Consider the following 24,934-nt stretch of genomic DNA (forward strand, 5'->3'; position numbering starts at 1 on the left):
TATATATATATATATATATATGTATTACGCTATTTGTTGCTTATTGTATTTGTTGCCCCCCCATATCGTCAGTCAAGTAATCCCTGATGTCAGCCCAGGCCTGGTTGTACGGTGGTACTAGACGGTGCTAAATACCCCCAAACGAAAGCAAAAGCAATTAAAATATCTTACAGTTGCTGGGTGGTTGAGGTGTTTTTTTTTTGTTTGTTTTTTTAAGAATAGATCAAAAATGAAACTTCTATCATTATTTTACTCCTTCTCTTGTCATTCTAAACCTGTATTTTAAGTCTTTGTTTACTGATAATATTTCCCTCCAGTGAGCTGTTGACAGCAAACGAATCATAGAGTTGAACTGACTGACTGACTGAGTCAGTAAGCTGAACAATTTAAAAACAAATCGTTCAATAGAATTTGTGAACCAGCACAAAAGAATAACTAGTTCACTGGCTTAGTTCTCAAGTCACTCAGGCATTTCTTAATCACATCTGAAACGGATCAGATATTATTTGTTCTTTCTTTCCCCTCACAGCACCTGCGTTTGATTATGAAGACGTCCCCTCTCCACTGAGTGAATCTGAGAGCACAATAACAGTCCTCCTGCGTCCAGCCTTGGGGAGAGGAGCACCTGTTAGGTAATGAACCCAATCTAATATATATATATATATATATATATGTATATATATATATATAAAAAGCACCTCATGTAATATATCCCAAATTATTCAGTAGCTTCCCTGCTTTGTGTTAAATGGATTTGTGGGTGAATAAGGGATTTTTGCATGAACTGTCTCTTTAAATATCTGCTCACACATGGTAATCCAGCTGTACTAGGCATGAGCAAAATTGTCCTTTGTGCTTATTTGTGTATGTTTCTTTTTGAGGTTTGTTCCTATAGTCAATCATAACATCCCTCAGTCCTCAGATCTAACACTAGCGCTGTGATAGCGGCTCTCGTTCTTTCTACTCTAGGTTTTCTGCTTGTTTTGGTATGCTGAAGGCTGAGACATTGACCTGTTTCCCTGTACCGGCTCACTAATTGACTTACGATAATAAGCAGGAATGGGAGCAGGAGCTCTGTTCTGCGCTCGCCTCTCAAGAGACTTTATAAAGGACTGTGAATCGCTCTCATCCGCCTCCATTACTGTGTTTCATTGCCCTTGTGTGGCGCGCTCTGTCTGGGCCTGTTTTTGTTCTCTGTGGAGCAAGGGATTCAAGTCAGTGGAAAACCAAGACTAATTTAAAAGATTTTTGTATGTTACAGTTGCTGGGTGGTTGAGGTGTTTTTTTTTTGTTTGTTTTTTTAAGAATAGATCAAAAATGAAACTTCTATCATTATTTTACTCCTTCTCTTGTCATTCTAAACCTGTATTTTAAGTCTTTGTTTACTGATAATATTTCCCTCCAGTGAGCTGTTGACAGCAAACGAATCATAGAGTTGAACTGACTGACTGACTGAGTCAGTAAGCTGAACAATTTAAAAACAAATCGTTCAATAGAATTTGTGAACCAGCACAAAAGAATAACTAGTTCACTGGCTTAGTTCTCAAGTCACTCAGGCATTTCTTAATCACATCTGAAACGGATCAGATATTATTTGTTCTTTCTTTCCCCTCACAGCACCTGCGTTTGATTATGAAGACGTCCCCTCTCCACTGAGTGAATCTGAGAGCACAATAACAGTCCTCCTGCGTCCAGCCTTGGGGAGAGGAGCACCTGTTAGGTAATGAACCCAATCTAATATATATATATATATATATATGTATATATATATATATATATATATGTATTACGCTATTTGTTGCTTATTGTATTTGTTGCCCCCCCATATCGTCAGTCAAGTAATCCCTGATGTCAGCCCAGGCCTGGTTGTACGGTGGTACTAGACGGTGCTAAATACCCCCAAACGAAAGCAAAAGCAATTAAAATATCTGGCAAACTATCTAACGTGTTTTTGCAGCATTGAGCAATGTAGCCAATCAAAGACATATCTGTTGATTTCTTCAACGCAATGGCCAATCAGAAACGTTAGAGCTTTCAGAATTCACTCACCGCTGAAAGAGCCGGAGTTTTGCACGCTCGCGAATCACCTCATGACTGAGTGCCGACGCGATGTAAATAAGAGATTTATTGTGTAGTTTAGAGAGCTTGATTATAACGGAACTTTGTAAATTCGCGATGAACTTTGATGAGTGATTATTTTAGTGATAATAAAGGGAGCGTGCTTTGTGTGTTTTCTAGGCTATAATCCATTCAGAATTTGAATGACACTTTCGTTTTTCGGACACATACATGCTGCAAAGTTTCAGGAATGATGCCGGATTCATTCTCGAAATATCAGCGATAAGAAATGGACGGGACAAAAATCCCTAGGTGATTACTCTGGAAGCGGTCCTGGCCAAACTTTCACAGACAGCGCGCGTCCTGAGCGAGATCCAGTTCACGGACTAAAAGCATGTGTAAACTTATTGAGATCGGAACATATCAACCAGTAATTTCATTTCCAGTAACAGATGGTAGAAAGTTCAGAAATGAATGGTATGCGATTTATGACAGAATAGTCGTTTATTTTTTCCTCACGTGTCTCACCACAATGATTCAAAACGGACACATTTCAAGTGACACGGGAAAAAGGACACGGAAAACTTAAATGAACATCAGAAAAGCAGCGCGCAAATTTCTGGTTAAATGAAAGGCCATTACTGACATTTAAAACGGGAAGCATCGCCATTCAAATCAGCAGCAAGAGTCAAAGTTCCACAGTTTAGTAAACGCAGGCAACCTCTTTAAGTTATTCTTCACTGTGCTGTATTAAAGGGGTCATATGATGCTTTTTTAAAGTGTATCATGTTACTACTAATATAATAACTTTAAAATCCATTGAAAACAGAGTAAAGTCATGTTAAGATCATTGTTAACTCACATAATACACTGATGTTTAATGGAAATTCAATCCTCAAAATGTTTTATATGTTATATTTTATAGTAATGTCTATTTCGATAATATGATGTAATAAAAAAGCAAACAAAAGCGACTTCATTGATTAATTGATTGATTGGTTAGTCCGCTCGTTCGTTTTCGTTCGTTCGTTCGTTTGTTCATTTATTCATTCATTCATTCATTTACATTTACATTTATTCATTTAGCAGACGCTTTTATCCAAAGCGACTTACAAATGAGGACAATAAAAGCAGTCAAAACTAACAAAAGAGCAACAATATATAAGTGCAAATGACAAGTCTCGGTTAGCCTAACTAACTACACCTAGCAAGGTGTATATGTATATATATATATATTATACACACACATATACACACACACACAAAGAAAAACAAGTAGATAGAATAGAAAAAATAGAAAGCTAGTGCTTTTTTTAATAAAAAAAAGAAGACGACAAATATAGATAAAGTAGAATTAAAATAGAATAGAATAGAATAGAAAGTGCTAGAGTTAGAGGGTCAAATAAAGGTGGAACAGATAATTTTGATAAAGTGATAGGTTTGTTGAAACCACAATCAGGTCTGTCTTAGCCAGGTTGAGTTGAAGGTGATGGTCAGTCATCGCAGGAGAATCTGGTGGTTCACCGTTTCAAAAGCAGCAGACAGATCCAGTCAAATAAGTATAGAAGATTTTGAGGCCGCTCTTACCAGTCTTAGGGCTTCAACAACTGAAAGCAAGGCAGTCTCGGTCGAATGTCCACTTCTGAAGCCAGATTGGTTGCTGTCCAGGAGGTTGTTCTGTGTGAGAAAGGCTGAGACTTGGTTGAACACAACTCGTTCAAGTGTTTTTGCAATGAAAGGTAGAAGGGAAACCGGTCTGTAGTTCTCTAAAAGAGTTGGGTTAAGAGTGGGTTTCTTAAGAAGTGGGGTTATACGAGCCTGTTTAAATGTTGAGGGAAAAACACCAGTGTGAAGGGATGTGTTAACGATGTGAGTGAGTGCAGGTACAACGGCAGGAGAAATGGCTTGAAGGAGATGAGATGGAATAGGATCAAGCGGACAAGTAGTAGGATGATTGGAAAGGATGAGTTTAGAGACTTCTGCCTCAGAGAGTGGAGAGAAGGATGAAAACGAGTGTATGTTTGCTGGTAAGATGTGTTTGACAGTTTGTGGTGTGGCAAATTGTGCACTGAGGTTTGTAATTTTATTAATGAAGAATGTGGCAAAGTCGTCAGCTGTTAGAGTTGATGAAGGAGGGGGAGGAAAATGTTTTAAAGAGCATGCGAGAGTTAGGCGAATTGTTAATTTTGTTGTGATAGTATGTCCTTTTAGCAGTGGAGGCATTAGCAGAGAATGAAGAGAGAAGTGATCGATATACATTAAGGTCAGTAGGATTTTGTGATTTGCGCCATACTCTTTCTGCAGCTCTGAGCTTAGAACGATACTCACGGAGAACATCAGATAGCCAAGGGGCAGAAGAGGTGGTACGAGCTGGCCTGGAAGACAAGGGGCAGCCAGTGTCTAAACAAGACGTAAGAGTGGAGCAGAAAGTATCAGTATCACTGTTAACATCAAGAGATGATAACTGTTCAGGGGAAGGAAGCGAAGATGAAACCATAGCAGATAGCCGGGAGGGTGATAGAGAGTGTAGGTTATGTCGAAAAGTGACATGTGTAGGGGTATGTGTTGTGTCAGGTACCATGTTGAGGTTAAGAGTGAGGAGGAAGTGATCCGAGGTGTGCAGTGGAGTAACGAGCACATGATCAGTGGAGCAGTGTCGTGTGTAAATAAGGTCCAGTTGGTTGCCTGATTTGTGAGTAGCCGTAGTTAATACTCGCTTGAGATCAAAAGAAGCAAGCAGAGTGTGGAAGTCTGCAGCCTGAGGTTTATCTAGGTGGATGTTGAAGTCTCCAAGCATAACTAGGGGAGTACCATCCTCAGGAAAGTTTGAGAGCAGCAGATCTAATTCTTCCACGAAGTTACCTAGTGGTCCTGGGGGTCGATAAACAACTATAAAATGGATTTTAAGAGGGTGGGTAATAGTGGCTGAATGTGATTCAAAGGAGCTGTTGATACTCAGAGATGGTAAAGGATTAAAATTCTAATCATTAGAGATAAGCAGACCAGTACCTCCACCTCTTCCAGTCAAACGGGGGGGGTGGGAAAAAGAGAAATTATTTGAGAGTGCTGCAGGTGTAGCATTGTCCTCTGGTTTGATCCACGTCTCTGTCTAGGTTTAGTCTCAACTGACTTGTAATAGAAGTAATACAATCTGCTTTGTTTACAGCAGACTGGCAATTCCAGAGACCAATAGAAAAATAAAGTAGTGTATTAGTAGACATAGGCAAAGTGCGCAGGTTGTTAGGATTGCGCTGCCTACAGTGTGTGATGCATGGTTTGCGAGTGGTAGTGATAGTAGGGATCTGGAAACACATAGTAAGAATTGGTTATAAAAACTGAAAACAGAAGGGAAACAAGTAGTAGGAAAGAGAATGATTCAAAAGCGATACATTTCATACGATATATTCGTTCATTCATTCATTCATTCATTCATTCATTCATCTTGATGGACCTAAAAAATATTATTCCTAAGGCATTAATTGAGATGGATGGATGGAGATGCAAACAGCTGATATATGTATAACTCCACCAGTCAGCATTCGAGTTATCTGCTAAGCTGCACAGAAAAGAAATTGCTTCCATGTCAAACTAAATTGCTTTCTATAGTGTATTTCATACGATATATTCGTTCATTCATTCATTCATTCATTCATCTTGATGGACCTAAAAAATATTATTCCTAAGGCATTAATTGAGATGGATGGATGGAGATGCAAACAGCTGATATATGTATAACTCCACCAGTCAGCATTCGAGTTATCTGCTAAGCTGCACAGAAAAGAAATTGCTTCCATGTCAAACTAAATTGCTTTCTATAGTGTTCGGTCTGGCATTGAATTGTATTTTATTTTTTACATCCCATGGTATAAACATCTTGTGGTATAAGCTACTTTTGTTTTATTTAGCGATTGTTTCATTAAGCACTTGAAGTCACGTGTTACAGTGAGTTTATAAAGGAGTGCAAATACATAGTGTTACAGTAAAGTCTGCTCCATCTTCCTGTACAGTGCCTATCATGTGGTTGTGGTAGAGGAGGACGGCTCCAGACAGGTGAGGCGGAGGGAGTTGGGTCACATAGAGTGTTTCCCTGCTCCTTCCTCCCATGGGGAGAGTCCGGGGGGAGGAGGAGGGGCAAGTGGTGCTCCGCCTCATTACTACACCGCTGAACTCCCGCCCAGCAGCTTGCCCGTGGCTACACCATTCACTGTAGGGGACAACCACACCTACAACGGCTATTGGAACACACCTCTGGACCCCAGCAAGAACTATCTCATCTACTTCCAGGCCTCCAGTAACTTCAGAGGGGTGAGTGATCACATCTGCCCAATAAACACTCATATGTACTCCTTGTTAGTACAAGCTTTCTTGGATAAAGCTTGGAGAGAGAAGTCAATGAGAAAAAGCAAGGAGATAGAAGTATTCCATAAATGTAACTGTTAGTTTGATTGATTGATTGATTGATTGATTGTGGTAATTTTGATGATCAAGAAGAATAGGGAAATAGCATTGCAGAGCGATAGCCATACAATATGGTTTACTGTAAACTAAGCATTATCTAGCTCAGTGTATCTGTCATATTTCCAGTCAGCTAGCTAAAATGTGAAAAAAATAGTCTTTTGATTGATTGATTGAGAAAAAGTCTTAACATGCCTTAAAAATGGGCCAAGCAATAATCCAAACATTTTATGCTGCAATGAAGAGAGAAGGCAGTGTCTATTAAGAATATCACCACTGATATTAAATTGTTGACCACCCTATCAGATATTATGCATTCACATTTGTATTAGCAAGCATAATAGACTTGTCCGTTCTTTGATCTTCTATCTTGAAATCTACATTGGGGAAGAATCAAAAGCATATGCAGTCAATAAAAAAGTAAAAGGTTTTTAAGTTAGTAGAGCTTTATATGCATGCTAATAAGCTAGTTAAGAGACCCTAAAATAAAATGTTACCATGAATGTTTGTTTTATTATTAATATTTATTTATTCATGCATTTATTTATTTATGATGTGACAAAAAGAGAAAGAAAAAAAAGCGTTGATTGTACACAGAGTAATTTAATAATCATCACCACTAAGACTAAGTTTTGAAACAATACACCGTATTGGGACCGTAACATTTGTCCTCCATCTTTGACCTACAATGACGCTGAAAAGAGGATTATGGGAAAACCAGATCTCATTAATATTCATTAACTCATTACCATAGCTATACTTACCTGTAATGGCATTTCTAGATATCTGTAAAAGTATTTTTACTAGTTAAAATATTATTTAAGATATCAGTAATTCTATTTTCACTAGTTGCAAGGGCAATCTCAGATATCAACTGCCTTTGTTGATATCAATAATTACTTTGTAAGTACACAAGTAAAAATGTGAATTCCTGATATCAAGAATTCAATTGTCACTAGTTTGGCATTTCTGATATCTGAAAATGTATTTCTGATATCGATATAATTTCTGATATCTAAAATGGCTTTCTTACTTGTAACAATCACATTCATGATATCAGAAATTAATATTGTCATTAGTGACGATCGAATTATTGATATAAAAAATAAAAATTTGTACTATAGCTATTCAATTGTTGATATCAAGAATAGACATTTGCTCTAGTAACCATGCAATTACTGATATATAAAAAAAGGTTTTTTACTAGTAAGAATTGTATTTCTGATATGTGAAATTGGAATTTCAACTAGTAAGAAATCAATTCTTGATATCAACAATTGAATTTGAATGGCAGCCTATGGTGACATAGTGAAAATACAATTACAGATATCAAGAATTATAGTTTTTCTAGTTGAAATTCAATTCTTGATATCAATAATTCGATTTCTGCGAATGATGACGTCATTGTTGATTTAAATAATTAACATTTTTTATTAGTGGAAATGTAATTCCTGGTATCAAAAATAGCAATTGTAACTAGTCGAAAACTAATTCCTGATATCAAGAATTAGCATTTTAACTACTGGAAATTAAATTGTTGATATCAAGTGTCCGTATCCTATAAATGAATAAAAGTCAAAACGGCTTGTCGTAAGCACATGCTAATGTAGTTATCACAAAGACTCTCACTATACACTTGCATGTAAATAGTCAAACATCATGCAGTGTATCTAGTCTTAAAGTTTTGCTGTCCATCCTCAACCTAACCTCAGGCTCTACTCTTCACCACAACGGTAACACTGCAAAACCAACATAACAGAAACCTCTGTAAATCCTAACATAACACAACATTAAATACTCACTTATGTCTCCCTATGTTAGTCTTGTGGAAAAACACACAAATTAGCACTTAATTTCAACATTTATTTTCCTTGTAGTCTGATGCAAAGCATGCTGGGAATTAGAAAACTCAATCATTTTAAGTTCAGCTTATTACAACAACATTTTGAGTCCACAAAACTTATTTCAATTAATTCCAATGAACTTTCATTTTTATTTCATTTAATTAATTTCACTGTTTGATTTTACAGTGCATGGGAAAATGTTCTGTGGACAGTTGAACAGTGGAAAAAAAAAAAAATGCATGAATGAATGATCAGACATGCACAACACTTTGTTTTAAGAAAGAAAGAAAGAAAAAAAAGAAAAGAAACAACAACACCTCTTCTCAACTGCGAAGCATGTTGATTAAGCATCATGGTTTGCCGCTGCTTCACTGCCTCAAGGCCTGGACACTTCTCAGTCATTTAAGGAACAATGATTTCAGAAGAGTATCAAAACATTTTGTAGGAGTTAATGATTTTAGAAAGTGATGCAACAAGACAATGACCCAAAGCACACAAGTAAATCAACTAAAGAAAATAAGTCCTGACCTTTTAGCCAGTGAATATGCTGTGACATAAACGAAAGAGAGCTGTCCTACCAAAACAACCTAATACTGATAGACTGAAATTTAATTTGTGGGGTGGGATTCTTATGAGCAGCTACAGAAAATATTTGGTGGAGGTTTTGCTGCTGAATGAGGACCTACAAGTTGCGAAATTACAGGGTTCACTTACTTTGTCCACCCTTGATTGTGAAAGATTAATGTATTAAATAATAAAAAAATAATACAAGTGCAGTAGTTTGTGTATTATTAGTTATGTCAGATTATGTTTATCTATACTTGTGATTTAAATTAATATCAATGCAGAAATACAGAAAATTACAAAGGGTGCATATACTTTTTTATTCTTTTTGACTGTACAAATGCTTGAAATGAGTTGAACTTCCCATTTACAACCTAAAAAATTGTAAACTATCCAGTCTACTCTTTAAATAAGAACCTGGAGTGTATTGCACCTCAACAGAAGCAGCACTCTGAAAAACTAAAATAATGACTATCAGCTATGCGGCTATAATTCTACAATCATAATGAGAAGCAGTTACATTCTAGTCATGAATAGGTTGAAATTAATTTCCAGAAGAGGCCCCCAAGCTGTATAACACCTGGTTCATTTTGAGACTTCTTGTGCATCATCACACATAAACTTTTCGCAGCACTGTCATCACCATTTTTGGTGTCGCTTAAGTAAAGAACTTAATGTGACTTCCTTGATTTTATATCCCAGAGGCATCTTCTCTGCTCCTTGATGTGGATGTAGCAGCTTCATCCAGCAGGGAATAGCCTTTGCTGATATCCTCCATTTGTTTTGCTTGCATTGCAGCATTTTTTTTTTTCAGAAGATACCAACTTTCCATGCATTCATTACAATAGCTCTATGATGTATATATTAATGGCTGAGCTTTCATCAGCTTGTTCAGGAGTGCAAACAGTGACAATATTGACTCTTTGACAAGATCCAAATAATCTGAATCATATAAGTGCCATACCCTTTTGGCCATGGCCAGTTAATTTAATGGCCCACATAGCAATTGTCTTCTGGCCCAGCTCTGGGCCAAACAAGCAGTTACACTCGGCCCACATGCAGCAAAGAATTACGGCCCTTGTTTGGCCCAGAGCTGGGCCAGAAGACAATTGCTATGTGGGGGGTAGAAAGACGTAGAGGTACGTAGTATAGGTCACTCTGTTCATTTTGAAAGAGCTTTAAATGTTGAATAGGTCATCGTTTTCTTCTTTAGTGTGCTTCCAGAACAGGTCTTATTAAGGTCTATTGAAGCTCTTGAACTCTTTGCAAGGCAACACATATTATCCTCTTCAATTAATCAGCTCTTTGAGACTAGACTGATTTTTTTCCCCTAGTATTCTCATCAGATCATTTCCCCATTTCATTTTCTTGAGACATCAGCACAAGAGCCCATCTCTGACATCCTACCTCCCTCAGAATTTCTGGAAGTCTCCCGCATATTGAAAGCAGCTCCCTGATGCCCGCAAATTATATAAAATATCCCGGAAACCAAGCGAGCTAGATGGAAGCCCTGTTTCCACCTGGTATTAAGATGCGTTTCATGTGATCCACTCACAAGTCGTCAACCAAAACATGCATTACTGTTTCCATCTGGGAATAAGAAGTGCATCTCCTGTGACCACTTGTCTTCGAATTTTGTTAAGACCCTTTTTATTTTACGTCACTTTAGTGGGAGCGCCAAGTGTGACAGAGAAATACTATTGAATGAACGACTTATGATGGAAAGAAAAAGCAACTGGAAAGGATAAGAAAGGCAGCTGCAATTTTTGATAATGATGTTAAGGAGCTACTCTCTTGATATCTTACTATACGAAGAGACCAAACTCCCAGTTTCGATTGGATCAAACATTTGTACACAGTTGTATAGTTTATATGGTTCTACTCTCTTTCTGGCAGGGTGGCATGGTCCCATTACTATCAGCGTTACAGACTATTTTACCCAATGTTTACTTCTATCTTTGGATTATTGTTGTGTCCCTAGTTTACAGTTTGACATTAGCATATTGTTATCGACAATCAGTTGTGAAGATTTGTTTGTACCATTTTATCTTAAGGGTAACACTGTTCTATATCCTACTAAGCAACCTGGGAACTGGGGACTTGAGTATAATTACTTTCTCCTTTAGGTCATGATGAGCAATAATGTATCATTGCCTGTAGGTCATTGGCCTACCTCATAGGTCTTCAACCCTGCTCCTGGAGACTCACTGTTCTGCTAGGTTTAGTTCCAACCTTCTCCAACAATTGAACACCTTGATGAGCTGGCTCAGGTGTGTTTGATCAGGCTTGGAGCTAAACTCTGCAGGACAGGGTCTTCAGGAGCAAAGCTGAAGACATCTGGCCTAGCATCTACACATCAGACTTCTGGATTTCAGATTCAAAAGCAACATAACTGTGCTGAAATCAAAAAGATGCACCTGACAAATGCTTTGAAACATCTGAGGTGTCTAGGAAAGGGATGTCCAATCCTGCTCCTGGAGGGGCACTTTCCTGCAAAGTTGACCTCCAACACACCTGTCTAAACGTTTCTAGTGGTCCTGAAGACCTTGATTAGCTGGTTCAGATGTGTTTTTGTGTGAGATGTGTCTTTACAAGTCCAGCACTGTCAATTCTTGCTTGACCTTGCTTAATGTCCCAAAACCAGTTCTTCATTTTCAGTTAACTTTGATGTTGGGCGGAGAATTGGGAAATAGATGGCAGACAAGGAAATTATACACTGATAAATTATGTATGCTTATACAATTAATGAGAATATATAACTACCACTGTAGATATAATCTGCTTCTGTAACAACCTTGGGAAGCTACTTAAGGACATGAATCATTTGAGCACAACATAACATCCTATTTACTTCTATTAGGATGCTGCTTATTTAGTTGTTTGATGTATTGAGGTGATACGCCGAGATCCAGACTGCGGTACATGAAAGTTCCTCTGCAAGCACAATAGAGAGAAGCATTTGATCATCAGTTGTCATTTTAATGAGGCCTGTGGAGTTGTATTATATCTCCTGGTCACGGAAATGACTCTGTAGTGTCCCCAAAGTAAAAAAAAAAGGGGGGTTATAGATTTACAGAACAAGACAAACACACTCAGTTTGACTCATGTTGGCTGGCTGGCTCATCGCTATACCATTGTATCCAATAATGAAATTGCATTGGAAATCCCTCCTCTAATGGGAAGTAATGAATACATAATAGGCCATAAACAGCAGCATCAACCACTCAACGCTGTCTGACACTCGCCGCTCAAAGTTAGTTTATTCTAGCACAAGATGAGTCAAATTCATTCAGGTTATTATTTATCTGACCTGCAAATTCTGAACATTCAGAAATAATGTTTTCAAAATTGAATGGGAACAGTAGCAAAATGTTGTAAGGGGGTGTTTACACAACACTGTTTTCAACTAAAACTGGAAATGTTTTGTTTTGGCCATTAATTTATGAAATGATGGCAATTTGGGGGTCTGAAAATGCAAACGTTTGAAAACCGGTTATAACTGCATTAAGCAAAGTTTAGTTCAATCTTCAGGGTTAATATTACTGAAATTTAAAAATGCCCCCCTGCCCCTTCTCTCTCACACATTATGCTGTCATGATGTGGACACATACAAAGTGGTTTTGAATTTGTCACTCGACTTTATCGAACATAACATAAAGCAAACCATCAGATTTAACTTTTCAAAATCAGTTTTATAGTTCACCATTTAAGCAAGGAATTGCTTAAACTTTTCTGTTGTCTATTTTTGTCATTAGGAAGACACCCCTATCCAAGGAGAAGACAAAGATGGCCCTTCCCAACCACCAGCTAGAGCGAAGAAAAAATATGCTGAAAGATCGTCGCTGAAAGCTCGACTTAATTTAAGAAAAAGAAAACCACCCAAGGATTTCAAAGATTAAGAGATGCATAGGGCTGGACTGGACTCTTAGGCTCTGCTCTAAAACCTAGTCAGCTGCAATGTAGACAACATTTTAGGCAACATCATAGGCATGCTACAGCTATGAGACTCCCATAATGCACCACAGAGTGCTAACTGGAAAGGTTTATTTTATTTTTTATTTATTTTTTGCTAGTTACAATATTGTATATTATTAACTTAGAAACATGTTAATGACAAATCTATTAAAATCAAAGTTGCAAACATTGTGCATTTAGGGCTACAGCAGCTTGTTACTGTACAGTACGCTTAGAGGGCCAACTTTGTACCTCATCTAACCCTAGAAGGTGTCCATGCTAACTGAGAGCATTCTCAGAACTTTAGCGAATATTCTGTCAAGATTCTCTCAAAGTTATGAATAAAGGTTCTTCCTGTAATTTTAATATAATGTTTATTCAGAGTTATATGGTCTTTAACAAAATTATTGTTAATGGATTTTTAATATTATTATTTTTTAAGTGAAACGTTTTAGCTGAATGTTCTGTTTTTAAACATTTAAAACTTACCACTTGTACTTACCTACTACTTGTTTCGGAATGTTCAGAGTACATTTAAAAGTAACATTCCTGTAATGCTTGCAAATAAAAATAATCATGTCCAGCTGATGTTCTCATTCATTTGCTAGTAAATGCCATCAAATGCATTCTATTTAATTCTGGCTGCCTGTGGGATTTCTAGTCAGATATACACATAAATCACACACGCGCTATGCGCTCACCGTCAGATAGCCCTGATAACTTGTATCCATTCTCTGTTTTACCCTCAGGAGACCAGGATCAACTGCATTCGGATTGCTCGTAAAGGTAATTCATTCTTTATCTGCACTGTTTACACGCTTGAGGGTATGTCTCATTGACAGCGCATATAAATCAACGCTAACCAAATGTCCCTGCTGCGGACTCACTCACACTTTGGCAAGAGATGAATAGGTATTTGTTACCTTAATGTGGGGACTTTCTCACGATCCACCTAGTATTATAATTCAGATATTACAAAAACATACCTCATTCGCATAGTGAGCCAACATAATAGAAACAGACTGAGATACAAAAAATAGATACATTGATAAATCCAAAAAGTAGTAGGAGGTAAGAAACTGAAGAACATGAGCTTAGTGATCTGCCTACTCAGACATAAAGCAGAGATGTGCAATCCTGTTCATCATCACACCGTCATGCTGCCTCAGAACCCTGTTTGAAATCAGTCTCAGGAGGTAAATTTAAATGCAAACACAGCTTGTGATTTCATCGGTTTATAGTGCAACAAGACAAGAAGTCAGCTACCTAAACTTTCAGATGCAGCCACAGTTTGCAGTTATCATAGAAATGAAATAGTGCCATGAACTGAATGCCGCTGGAACTGAGGCGCTGCAGTGATCTGTCATGACACATGAAAGAGCCACAAAATGGTATTTATTGTTTGAATTTCTTACGAAATGACAAAATCTGAAAGCTGAGACTTTGTTTCGTACCAAAAGTAACCTGCTCTGTCTGCTCTGACCTGGCTCTGGAAAGGCAGCCATGAAGAGACGAGACTCTGGAGCGGCGGCCAAGATGGGACGAGACTCTGGAGTGGCGTTGTCAGTGTCCTCTTTGCTCTGCAATGTATTTTTCACTGTGTGGCTACATGATGTGTGGTGTGAGAGCGCCATGGTTTGTTGGATGTAGCAAGGGTGGGCGGGTCTTTGCGTATGATCAAGATCTGAAGATCTACCTCCTGCAGAGTTCAGTACCAGACCTGCTCCAACACACCTATCTGTAATTATCAAGTGCACATGAAGATCTTAATGAGCTGCTTCAGGTGTGTTTGATCATGGTTGAGCTGAACTTTGCAGGAAAGTAGATCTCCAGGAAGAGGAAGTTTTAAAGCATCATAGGCCATTTTTACACTGCAGCTTTTAATGCCCAATTTAGATTTGACTTGTTGCACTCCATGAGCGGACTCATGGACTGAAGCGGGCTCTGGAGCAGACTCATGGACTGCAGCGGACTCATGGACTGGAGCGGACTCTGGAGTGGATTCCGCCACCTCAGAAGTGTGTATGGCCTAGACCAGGGGTGCCCAAACTCGGTCCTGGAGGGCCGGTGTCCTGCAGAGTTTAGCTCCAGCTTGCCTCAACACACCTGCCTGGAAGTTTCTAGTATGCCTAGTAAGACCTTGATTAGCTGCTCCAGGTGTGTTTGATTAGGGTTGGAACTAAACTCTGCAGGACACTGGCCCTCCAGGACCAAGTTTGGGCACCCCTGGCCTAAACACACAAAATGGCGACCGCCATTACTGGAAGGGCAGCGGAAAGTGGGAGAACCTCTGAGATCACTGAGCTTGAGGGTGCTGAGGCCACCGAGATGCCTGCTGCTCATACCGACATCAGCGGTGTGTCCGCCACACTGGACGTCAGTCTCGACTGCCTGGGCACTGCCCTACAAGCTTCAAGTGCAATGTTCATGACAGCCAGGAACACTGGCGTGGCGTCCATGACGGCTGAAGACTCTGGTATGATGTCGATGATGGCTGGGGACTCCGGAGTGGTGTCCTTGACGGGCCGAGGCTCTGGAACTGCAGCCATGTTGTGGAGAGGTTCTGGACTGGCGGCCATCTTGTGAACTGGCTTTGGTGCGATAACAACAGGACGGGAAGGTGCTGAAAGCACAGGACTAGCGACCATTATCACAGGACATGCTGGTGACCATGGTGTGCCAAGCTATGTGGACACCGGAGCTTGGTATGTGTGGTTTCAGTTCAAACACTAGCAAGACTTAACAATGAATGATTGAGAGAACCGGGCTTATATAGGGTGAGCTAACAAGGCTAATGAGACACAGGTGCAAACAATGAGTGCTGATGAGACCGGGCAGAGGATTATGGGGAATGAAGTCCTTGATAGAGTGGCAGTAGCCTGGGATCGTGACATTGGTTTTACACAAACATTTTAACAACAAAAACCTGACATAAAACAATGTCTTGAAAGTAGAATAATTAATGCTGGGCTGTTGAATTATTCTAAAACAATGCAAAACTGAGATAATGCATTCATAAATCAGAGTGGCCATACACTTCCCATAAAGTGTAATATAATCAATATTTATAATCAGCATTTCCCAGCATGTTCCTATTTTTTGTAATATTTTTCACTGAAAACATTCTGGAATTTAAATCTGTGAATGATATATGCCATGCTGCCTTCAGATTTGGCTAATGAGAAAGCTTAGAAAGACACCTTGGGAACACTTTCTATGAAGCCTGTATTTATAATGCATTATAAAAGTATTCTTAATGCATTATAATGCAGGCATAATGCTTTATAAACAACTTTATAATGCTGTATTGTCTGATAAATAATCACAACAACAGTTAAAATACATTATAATATTTACCTATTTGTGGTTGTAACTTTTAAGAGTATGATTCATTATAATACCAGAAAGTCTGCATTTATAATGCATCATAAGGGTATTCTTAATGCATTATGCAGGCATAATGCCTGCATAATGCATTATAAAACAAACAAACACAAACTTATAATGTGTTGTAATATCTCATGAATAAACATAACAGTAATAATGCTTACCTATTTGTGCTTATTACTATTAAGAGTATGGTGATTTATAACACACAATGAACATAATTTTACCAACTTAAGTTATAATGGGTTATATATCCCATAGTTTCATATATTTTACTTTCATCGTGACATTGTTTATGATCTGCATAGTATTGTACTAAATCTTATGAGTGGTCTCTTTTCAACAGCCATATAACATCATGCATGGGTTATGACACATTTGCACTGACCATTTTTGATTTGCTTTGAACATTTTCACCACAAATAATGATAATAAAAAAGTATTATTACTGTTGTTACGATTATTCATGAGACAATACAACTGTCACGGGTCAGGTGAGGGATGAGGCGAGGACTCAAGATGCAGGAAGAATTGGGCTTTATTTAATAATAAATAAATAAAAAAATTTAAATAAAAATAAAACTACCCCGAGGGGGAAAAACAAGCAGGCAGTCCAGGAACAAGGCACAACACAGCAAGGCAGGATCAGCAACACGGGTAACCTCAAATACATGTGACAAATACATCTGCAAATTTACATCCAACCAGCACAGGACTGCAGACACAAGGAGAATAAATAGGGAGACACACGAGGAGGGTAACCAGGGAGACACAGGTGGAGCAACTGAAACAATAATGAGAAATCAAGATGGGCGGGGGAAGACAATAGACAGGAGAGCACATGGCTTGTTGTGCGTTTGTTGGTGCCATCTGCTCTCCTGTCTATTGTCTTAGCCCGCCCATCTTGATATCTCAAACAAAGACAATGTCCTCTGGTGGCCATCCAGGGAACACCAGCCGATGACCATGACAACAACATATTATAAGGTTGTTTATAAGGCATTATGTATTTATTATAAACAATGAGAATACCCTTATAATGCATTATAAATACAGGTTTTATAGGAAGTGTTACCGAAACCTCATTTTGAGTAGGCTTTGCAAGTGTGCATATGATGCAGATTTTTTTGAAGGAAGGCTTTGAAAGTCTCTGACCTCTTACTGCTATGTGAAGAAATGTAAAAAAAAAAGCATAAAAAAACCAGCACAAATGTACAAAATGTCAAAATGCTATGGAGTAAAAATAAAATACAAGCTTTAGTTCAAGGCTGTTGCTCTGTACTGTTAGTGGTTGAGTAAGTGGCTATTTTATGAAAGTAGTAATTACTTCATTATTCTGATAATTAGCTTGCAAGTTCATATTCATAAAGCAATTAAAGAATTGAAGTACATGCTGCAAAAATATTGTGTTGCTACTGCTGAACATACTATACTATCCTGTGGTAGCCCACCAGCAGAATGTCCCTTTATCCTCCTTGTTTTATCCGTCAAATTCTATTATTTAGGTATTTATTTCATCAATGATATTGTAATTACAGTTTAATATGTAATTACCTACAGCAGATGGCATAATGATGCACTTCCATCCCTGTGATTTTTCAAATGGCAATTTGTGTTTTTGGAAGCACCACAGGGGCTTAAATTAATCGAGAGAAAGAGATTTCATGCTGCTCTGCTGTTTGGAAATTGACTGCATTTACAGAGAGAGAAAATGGAGACACTGAGACCCACAAAACCGGAGGAGCATGTTCAAAATGGCTGCCAGGTTTAGTCCATGACTTTCTTCCTCAAGTTTGCGACCAGTGGGCGCAGCTGTCATCAATGGACTCTCAAGTGATCAAATGCTGGACTGAAATGTCGCCAGATCCGGTTCTGTATGTGCAGGCTGTTTCTTTCCGAACTGGACTGAATAAAAAATAACTGTTGCTCTTGCCAAACTTGTTTGGAACGAGACGTTCAACTCGGTTGTTTCTCAGAGTGGGCAAACTTTCTAAAATGTGTTGATTTTAAGACACTAGATCGTCAGCACTGCATGTTCTAGCCTGTTCCCATATCATTTTAAAGCTGAAATGGTGTCGATTTTGACTAAATCTGTGTTATTTTCAAGGAACAGGAAGATCATATGGCATAAAAAAATATTTGGGAAAGGAGAGAAAGTTGGCAGTAAAAGGTGGGTTTTGAAAGTTCTAACGTCTATCCAATATGCTCAGCTTTGGGAGCTGGACCTCTGATAATATAACCAGAAACGAGAACTTGTGCATCGCTGACCTGACCCCAATTTACCCAAGACCCGGTCTGCTCTCGCTCCAAGGGCACCCCGGGTTGAGCTTCTTCCCCTGTGGCTCATTCATGTGCTGCTTGATGCTGATAAACGGGTTCTTCATCTCCCTCCAAGCGCTGTGATACCTTCAGCAGATTAACATGCAGCCGTGCGTTGCCAGCATCACCTGACCTCTGTTCTAATCTTCTAATTCTCATCTGCTGCTTGAGATAATGCACTGTGCTGGAGTATTAGGGCTTTGACTGGGCAAATTATATCTCAATATTTTCACGGTATGGACGATGATTAAATATATATTTGAATTAAAATGTATTTGCTAAGAGATTGTGTTTTTTTATTATATAGAAATTATGTTTTTATCATATATATATATATATATATATATAGAGAGAGAGAGAGAGAGAGAGCAGAAGGAACCATGTTTTCTTCCAGAACAACCTTGTACATGGCTTGATTCATGCGTCCTTCACTAAGACAAAGGTGCCCGATTCCAGCCTTGCTGAAGCACCCCCAGATCATCACCGATCCTCAACCAAATTTTACAGTGGGTGGCTTCTAAGCCTCTCCAGGTCTCCGTCTAACCATTAGACCATCAGGTGTTGGGCAAAGCTGAAAACTGGATATATCAGAGAAGATGAGCTTATTCCAGTCCTCTACGGTCCAATCATTATGCTCTTTTACAAACCTCAGCCTGGCTCTTCTTTGCTTCTCATTGATGAAGCATTTTTTCTAGCTTTGACCCCAGGAGCAACTGTTTCAAACTGTCCTCGCCGAGCACTTCACCCCAGCTGCCGTTTGCCATTCTGTAGGTCTGTAGGTCAATTGATGTCATCCTACAATTGTTGAGTGACATTCGAATGAGTTGGCTGAGTCGTTTTCACTCTCTGCTGGTCTGTAGCTTTGTTGTCCCCAGTGTCTGCAGCTTGACCTTGTTCTTATGAACCGCTGTCTTTGAAATTTTAAGGGTGGAAGCAACCTGACACTCATTGTATCCCTCTGCCAATTCCAGTTACTTTTGAGGTAGTACTAGCACTAATTTTGCCATCCAGCTGGTCCTATTGCAAGAGGATAGTGATGAGCACAGCTGTGGTTTTTATACTTTTTCTCGTTAAATAAGATTTGGTTGAGGTGATCATCTGATCAGTACTTCATTAAACAGCATGAGGTGGAATGGCTGCCATACATGTAGAGATGCTGATTTAAGAAAAAAAAGGAGTAGTCTCTTAATTTTTTTTTTCCAGAGCTGTATAAATCCAGAATTAATGTACAGTAAAATGTATCTAAAATAATGAAGACAGAACTGATTTACATATATTTTTACTAAACCATTTTAAAATGGAAAAGGCCACATAGGCTCTCACCACTTTCATACTTATACATTGTCTATAGAAAACATAATTAGTAGTAAAACATTATTTTGATATTTTTATGATTATGCCAAAATAATATTAAATAGATTTAAATTTGATATTTCACACAGCCCTAATTAGCAGCATTATGTTGAAATAATATTTGAGTATATTCTTATTTGTGTTGTTTTACTGTACCACCGACATTCAGCTAAATGATATGAAGCCATTTGTCTTTCTCTCACTTTCATTCATTCATTTGCTGTTTGTCTTTCCACTCTCAGAGGCCTGTAAGGACCATAAGCGAGCTCTGGAGGTGTCCCAGCATGCCGAGGACATGGGGCTGATCCTGGGGGCCTGTGCCGGGGGGCTGGCTGTTCTCATCCTCCTGCTGGGAGCCATCGTTGTTGTTGTCAAGAAAGGGTGAGCATGTGTGCGCTCAGATCCAATTAAAATCAAATCCAATTCTAGATGTTCTTCACAGCGTCACATGACACCATCAGCAGCAGCGCCGTCCAGACACAGTAATAAACCTGGCGCTTTAACACATCCTCAAAGGTTTAACTAATTAAATTAGAGCTGGCTCCCAACTCACAGCTGAAATATTGCTCAGACATGACAAATTCTAATGCTTTGGGAACAGCGAGGACAGGTACAGTAAGTACCTCCGAACTGCTTTATTCACTATTATTACGCAGCTCTCTGGAATACTTCATCGTGATTGGTCAATCTGCAGCTGTGTAATAAACACTATAATGTACAGGCAGCCTGTCATTACTGCAAAATAAAGGCTTTCGGTTTCACACAAAAAACCTCCACACTGTGCTGGGGTTTATTTTGCTGTAATGACTGGCTGAATGTGTGGAAATGTGATTTTCCTGGGCTGTAATTTAATGACTCATGTTGTATGTGAAGTACAGCTACTGGTTGGTTTACTCTCTGAGAGAAGATAATACGTGTTTTCTCGAATACAGGCATGGCTGGACTTACCATTGGACTTGTCTGGGCTGCAGCCCATGGGCCCCGCCTTTACGTTTCTTTGATTTGTACAGTTATGCCAGTCAGACATTATTAGCTGCATTTCCACTGCCAGCTGGGGCTAACAGCTTCCAACTACGACCTTCGAGGCCATAATCAAACAGCATAAACTGGTATTTATGATTAAATCACATAGAAGAAGGACACACATATTGAATCATTATAGCAACGATTAATCTGTCATCACATGACTACTTTAAACAGCTCCATTAATCCTTTAGCCCAAAAGAGCGCACGTTTAGAAAGATAATGATAAATTCTCATATGATCACGCCTCATTACTTTACAGAGGATGATTCTATATTATATTAATGTTCCACTAAATTATGAGATCTGAAGAGTTTTGAGCGATCTCTCCCATCTCACTGCCGTCACACATAGCTATGATTAAAAAAAAATGATTTTTTTTTAGGCCGAGTAGAAACTGTACTATAAAACAAAAAGCAACTGTGCAAATCTAGAACCCACACCAACCCAACCCATCCCACCCCTGGTAGACTTAAAAAAAACAAAAAAAAAACAATTTAAACCTTAAAAAAAACAAAAAAATACAATTATATTAAAGGGGTCATATGATGTTGCTAAAAATAACATTATTTTGTGTATTTGGTGTAATGAAATGTGTTTATGCAGTTTAAGGTTCAAAAAACATTATTTTCCACATACTGTACATTATTGTTTCTCCTCTATGCCCCGCCTTTCTGAAATGCGTCGATTTTTACAAAGCTCATCGGTCTGAAAAGCGAGGTGTGCTGCACGTTTAGAAAGATAATGATAAATTCTCATATGATCACGCCTCATTACTTTACAGAGGATGATTGATTCTATAATTAATGTTCCACTAAATTATGAGATCTGAAGAGTTTTGAGCGATCTCTCCCATCTCACTGCCGTCACACATAGCTATGATTAAAAAAAAAATTAAATGAGTTTCTGTTTTTATAACATATACATATATATATATATATATATATATATATCTAGTCGTGTCCTCTTTTGGAAGACCAAACAATGTATTTAACGAACCACACAGCGTCTTCACGACATTCTTTTATAAAGAATATCTCTTTGGGTTTGAGACTTTAGTCTTTGCAACTTTAGGGATCTTATCTATTCACGAACAGCTTGTAACACTCCAAAGAGAAAGGAAAACTTGAAATTGCATCATATGACCCCTTTAAAAAGATGACACAATATTAAAAGCAGAATGCAATAAATTTACAGTTTTCACATTAGATCCATGTATATGAGAAGTTGAGTGTTGATAGTGATTCAATGTGATTGTTAATAGCCAACATGTCTTTTTATTTGGATAGGATTGATTAATCTGATTAATTTTAAGAATCTGATGTAAGAGGACACACATAGGCTATGACAATACTTTTTTATAATACTAATACATCTAAATAAAAGTGACCCCTTTTATATGTGAAATGCTTACGAGTCCAAAGCACAACACATACATTTAGTTGCCAAATAAAGGGCAAAAGACAACTCATTAAGCATATTAAACTTTTTAAGGATCTTTTTCTTTTTTCTTTCTTTCTTTCTTTCTTTGTAAAGTTGAATCGTTTTACAATTCTGTGAGTGCAATATGCCATTCAAACTGTTGACATCAGTCTGAAATCAGGGATCTTGTTCAAAATAAGCCTCTCATTTCTAAAGCTATGATTGTTCTGAGGGATCTGCAGAGCAGCAGGTGCTACACACAGATAGAAACAGGGCAATATTTGACATAAACCTCCACTGTACTCATTTATCATCAGTCGTCTGTGTGACATTAGAAAGTTCTAGAAGTTCAGAAATTTTGTGTTCTGAAAATTAAAATATGTTTTCATAGTACGTAAGACTGTTTTATCTTTAAGATATTAAATAAAATTCAATGTATCATCATTTGGCCAAGGAGAAATATCAAGTGCATGCAAAATTAAAGGTGCAGTTACATTAATCAATGCTCTGTGAAATTTGCATAGAGAAATATATATAAAAAAACAGCTTATTTTGAAAGTGACTTGTGTGAGCGGTGTTTTGTGCATCACTACACTAGTGTTACTATTGTGTCTTTAAGACATTGTAATGTATAAAAACAAAGAGTTTGAGCCAATAACTAAGTTCTAAAGGAGCCAACACAATTACTTCATATCATTAACTAATATGAGACTCAGAAATAATAAACAATTGTTCATTCAGATTCAGATAAGCCTACTACAGTATATTACCAGCAAATTATTTGAGAGTTGTAGTAAAGCCAAGTACTGAAACCAGTCGGGAGCCAATCTGCTTTCATACGTGTCATAAACTGGCATGAAGCTAAGGACAGATGTTTATCTCAGCATACGAGTAATTAGCATGGTAACTTGCCTGATAACTTGTAGTTTAAACACTAGAGCATGATTCTAGCAAAAGCAAAGGTCATTGGATCGATTCCCAGACAATGCATTCATGAAAATCTTGAAATCGATGTAATTTGCCTTGGATAAAAGCATTTGCCAAATGTAAATGTACTAGAAGCCAGCCAAACCTACATGTTTTTTCTGTCTCTCTTCATGCTCTTCAGAAGGGACATCTATTCGTATCCTTACTACCCGTAAGTCATTTCCTCATCAGGTTCCATTCTTTTTCCCATCGGCCTCTGTTGTTTAGTGTTGATTTGTTGGAGATTAGCCAAACTCTCAATTGCTGTCTTACTTTCTCTGTTACTTTCCTGTCTATATCTCCACTCTTTTTAATATAGTGTTGTTATATAGTAATGCATGTGGCTTGAGGAGATGTGTGTTATTGCTTTTCTACATTTTTTTTCCCCTTCAAATAAATTGATTAAAAAAGAATGCCCTAGACTTACATTGGAAGAGCGACCACTGTCACATCTAGAAATCGAGATGATCATGAATTTTGACCAGTTAGCAACCACCCCAGCAAAAGCATGGGAACATGCTACGATCACCATATAGCACTGACCTGGCTAAGTCCCACCTACATTTTCTTTACATTTAAAGCTCTAGTTCCTATTACTGGTGATGGTGTATATTGAAGAATCCTCTTCTCTTATTAACCCTCTCCACCCGTGTTTATGTATTTTCTCTTTTAGGCTCATTTACAGTCCTTGTATTCTCTCTTCATTTGTTGTCTTTCATACTCTGCAGCAGGAAGAAGGTGAACATTAATAAAGCGGTGATGACGTATCGTCAGGAGAAGACGCGTAAGCTGGGGTCACTGGACTGCAGTACGACAGAGCACAGTACACTGCAACAGGACGATCGCACGGCGCACACCTTCATGGACTCACATAACTGCACTGCTAGAAGTGAGTACACAAACACACACAGCGGAAAGAGTTGCTCCTTACACAGACAAACATAAGTATTTAGTACCAGGTTATGGTAAACTGATATTCTGAATGAATGAATGAATTATATATTTTAATCATGTGTTAAGGCCTGTTTTTGATAATTCAAGTAATTCAGTATTTGACGATTGGAAGAGATCCACAAGATCCACACAAATGCCAGACCCCCTGTTACCCAGACCAGTAATGGATCCTCCAAGTCCAGATCCTGAAATCCAAATGTTCACTGTAAGCTGGTTGTGCAGCGTTCTGTCAAAGTTCCTCTGAAACCCTCCACCTCCCCCAGTTCCACCTATCTAGATCTTCTATGGGATTTATCTATGCCTATTTCTACTACATAAATGATAATATTGTAAATACTCCAGTGCCATTAACCACATCTGGTTGACACTTCAGCCTAGTAGGTGACGATATTGCACCCATACAATGGAAAAAATAAGAAGATGATGAAGTGTCTATGTCCCACAAAATAAAGTTGAAAAGTTGATGAAAAAGAGACACTTTAGCCATACTTGGAAAAAAAAGCTTGCTCAACAGTGTTTTTTTGAATGTCAGACACCCCAGTCTGTAGGAAGTGCCAGTAAGTTATTTTTATTTTTTTTATAGTTTTGAATAGTTATGGTTACCAACTCTCTCTCTCTCTCTCTCCCTCTCTCTC

At 38.2% G+C, this 24,934-nt stretch overlaps 1 protein-coding gene across 1 annotated transcript in view; it reads left to right on the forward strand.

Moving 5' to 3' along the window:
* LOC107732911 (receptor-type tyrosine-protein phosphatase U-like) overlaps positions 1–24,934 on the forward strand; it is a 297,899-nt gene that overhangs the window by 220,041 nt on the left and 52,924 nt on the right. The window contains exons 11-16 of the mRNA XM_016544352.1: positions 530–632; positions 6,066–6,363; positions 13,625–13,661; positions 20,177–20,315; positions 23,488–23,517; positions 24,074–24,234. Of these exons, the coding sequence (XP_016399838.1) occupies positions 530–632; positions 6,066–6,363; positions 13,625–13,661; positions 20,177–20,315; positions 23,488–23,517; positions 24,074–24,234 (768 nt within the window). The remainder of the gene's footprint in view (positions 1–529; positions 633–6,065; positions 6,364–13,624; positions 13,662–20,176; positions 20,316–23,487; positions 23,518–24,073; positions 24,235–24,934) is intronic.

This window comes from Sinocyclocheilus rhinocerous, unplaced genomic scaffold (assembly GCF_001515625.1).
Source record: "Sinocyclocheilus rhinocerous isolate Xijiao unplaced genomic scaffold, SAMN03320098_v1.1 scaffold1300, whole genome shotgun sequence".
NCBI lineage: Eukaryota > Metazoa > Chordata > Actinopteri > Cypriniformes > Cyprinidae > Sinocyclocheilus > Sinocyclocheilus rhinocerous.